The 2,725-nt window shown below is 50.8% G+C and overlaps 1 protein-coding gene across 1 annotated transcript; it reads right to left on the reverse strand.

Annotated features, from left to right (window-relative positions):
• Positions 1-213: 213 nt before the first annotated feature.
• On the reverse strand, positions 214-1,254 carry LOC132007194 (melanoma-associated antigen B18-like). Its single transcript, XM_059385287.1, has 2 exons — positions 1,113-1,254; positions 214-1,001 (listed from the first exon to the last, which is right to left on the reverse strand). The coding sequence occupies exons 1-2, from the start codon at positions 1,252-1,254 to the stop codon at positions 214-216; spliced, it is 930 nt and encodes a 309-aa protein (XP_059241270.1).
• Between the last annotated feature and the right edge of the window lie 1,471 nt (positions 1,255-2,725).

Below are 2,725 nucleotides of genomic sequence, written 5' to 3' on the forward strand. Positions count from 1 at the left end.
AATAGCATTAAATATGTAACTAATATTATTCATACACTTATATTATGAAGCTAATTAAACTTTTTAAAAAGAAACATTGGAAAACTTTGAACAGCAAAAGACAAATTATAAATTATTCATGTAGAACAAATGATATGCACTATGTTCCCTCTAGCACTACCTAAGCCCTCACACTACTTCAAACACAAAGTGAGGAAAGTGCTTCAGGTTTCACTACAGGTGGAAGAAGCTGCCAAAATTGACCCTGGGGCTCACGTTAGCCAGGGCACCGGTACGAAGCAGAGCTGCAAATCTGGCTCGGGTTCGCTCTTCCTCATCTCGCAAAGCTTCTTCATACCAGGATGGGAAGGCACTGGGGACTGTATCGTGGATCTTGGCCAAAAACTCAAGGACTTTCATCTTGCTGGTCTCGGCGTGGGCTCTTGGGCCCCACAGGAACTCGAAGCGTGGAGGATCACTGTTGGCCACCTGCTGGTACTGCAGGTACCTTTCCTGCACCAAATCTTGGGTGATGAGCTTCTTGGGATCCCCATAGATGAGGTGCTTCCTTTCAGCATATATCCCCATCACATTAAGTACTTCCCATATATCCTCTTCAGTGGCGCAGTTGCCCTTCATGAAGATCACACAAAGAATAGTCATCAAAAGGCCTGTCTTGGGCATGATCTCTTCACCTCTCAGCCTGTCATCATAGGTGCTCTGAAATTTGCTGACAAGGGCGTAGCAGTGCCTGGTAGGGTCGACTTCCTTCAGATCAATGCCAAAGGCCAGCACCATTAGCTCAGAGGCTTTCCTGAGGATCTCATGAAAGTGCTCCTTGTGCTTCCTGATGACATACTTCATCATGTCTTCCTTTGTTATGGGCTCCCTTATGTTGTACTTGCGCAACAGGAATTGCACCAAAAGAATTGCCTTGTCATCTAGCAGGGTTCTACGGTAATGATCCGTGCTGGGTTGTGCCTGAGAAGTACTTGGTCTCTCCTCGTCTTGGCTCTGAGCACCTTCATCAGATCTTGTGTGTGAAACACCTGCAGAAATAGTAGTGGATGGAGCTGTGTGGGGCCCCTGGGATTTTCTGCCTGACCCAGCAGCTAAAGAGCTCTGAGCATTACCACCAAAAGGAGGAAAGGGGAAAGTGAGGGGCTGTTCTTCAGCTGCTGTAGTGGCCTGAGCATCCTGGACACCCTGAGCTTCACTCTGGGCCTGACGGCGTTTCTCACGGGCACGAAGCTTACTCTTCTGCCCCCGAGGCATGGTGACACTGGTTAGAGGCAGTAGACAGTAGTGTGGGCAGGAGGGCAGGCAATGAGGGCACCTAGAGAAGGGAGAATGAGATAGTGTGTGCACCTTCACCAGGGACAGTCCACCTTGTCTTTAACCAAAGCCGCTTTTACGGGCTTCCATGAGAGCACTGCTCTAGGACCCCACAAGCCTCCTTTTCTTTTCTAATCCGTCTGTCCCCTGGGAACCTTGCAGAAGTAGAGTGTGCCTTAGGCTGCAGCTTCCAGCCCTGTCTGGGTCAACTTGGGACTGAGAGCAAGGGCTGAGAAGTTACACGGTCTGTGTGGTTGCCTCTGTGTTGCAATGGAGAAGTCTCTCAGCTCACATTTAGGATCAGCCTGTCAGCAGTTGACAGCCCCGCTGACACCCCCCGCCCCGCGTCCCCGCCCTCCGCAGCTCTGAAGCTAAACTCCTTAGGCCAATGGTCTTACCACCCTTAGATTCTTGCCGAGCAAGTGAGGGAAAGCTTTAGTCGGCCACTTCTGCTGCAACTTTCCAGAGCTGACAATAGGAGTAAGGTTTTATGGGATCCCCATGGTACTGGATGATTGGGGTTTTCAGTGCTCACTCATGTGCTCACTCCAGTTAGACCAAGACCCCCCACCTCCCAAAGTTTGACAGCCCTGCCCGGGGCCTCCCGGGGTAGAGTGCAGGGGTAGGGGTTGTGCGGGGTTGAGAATACCCTCAGTCCTCACTCAGGGTCCTCTCCGTGACTCCGAATAAAGCCTGGGATGTTTCAGTCTGTTGATCAGGGTCCACCAGCCTCAGATCAAAGTCTTCACTCTCTGAGGCCCTCAGACGGAATTGAGGGGGCGTTGGGCCTAACAGCCAAACCTCGGGCCTCTTAGCACGGGGACAGATCGGGGCAGAATTCTGTGAGGTTTTCTTTGTTCTGGGCGGGGCATGTTCCAGCAGTTCTAAGTAAGGTTCCTGACCTTGACTCTCAGCATTGCCTGTCTCTTCTCCAGACCTGAAGCTGCCCTTCTCAGACCTGAGACCCTGGAGGTGGAGGCGGGTCCGTACCTCACGCTGACAGCTCTGCCTCTGCTTCCCAGCGGTGGAAGTAGGGGTGGGACTATGTGAGGGCTTCTCTGTTCTGGGGTGTGTTGTCCTTTCTGCCCTGAGGGTGGAGGCAGGGAGTAAGGTGTCCTCCTCTTGGCGGATTCTTTAAAGGCTGCCTGGAAAATACAAAATCTCTGAAAGCTCTAAGCTGTTTCCCTAATGCAAACCTTGCAGAAAATTCATGAGTCCCAGGCTAGATAAGAGATGGGGAAGCTGCAGTGTAAGGCAGCGTCCTAGGAGAAAAACACAGCGGCGCCTAGTGTTTGTTTGCAAGCCAAACTTAAACTTGGGAACCTTCTACTCTAAAAGATCTGTTTTCTGAGGAAGAGCTGCATGATTTTGTGAGATTCAATTCTTTCCATGTTGTCTAAAATTGCTCAGT

Source organism: Mustela nigripes, chromosome X (assembly GCF_022355385.1).
Source record: "Mustela nigripes isolate SB6536 chromosome X, MUSNIG.SB6536, whole genome shotgun sequence".
Classification (NCBI taxonomy): Eukaryota; Metazoa; Chordata; class Mammalia; order Carnivora; family Mustelidae; genus Mustela; species Mustela nigripes.

Excerpts from the sequence above, each read along its gene's own strand:
- LOC132007194 (XM_059385287.1), bottom strand. The coding sequence starts at position 1,254 with ATGCCTCGGGGGCAGAAGAGTAAGCTTCGTGCCCGTGAGAAACGCCGT. Across the intron at positions 1,002-1,112 it reads CCCCTTTCCTCCTTTTGGTG|GTGCTCAGAGCCAAGACGAG; the intron begins GTAATGCTCAGA and ends GATCTGATGAAG.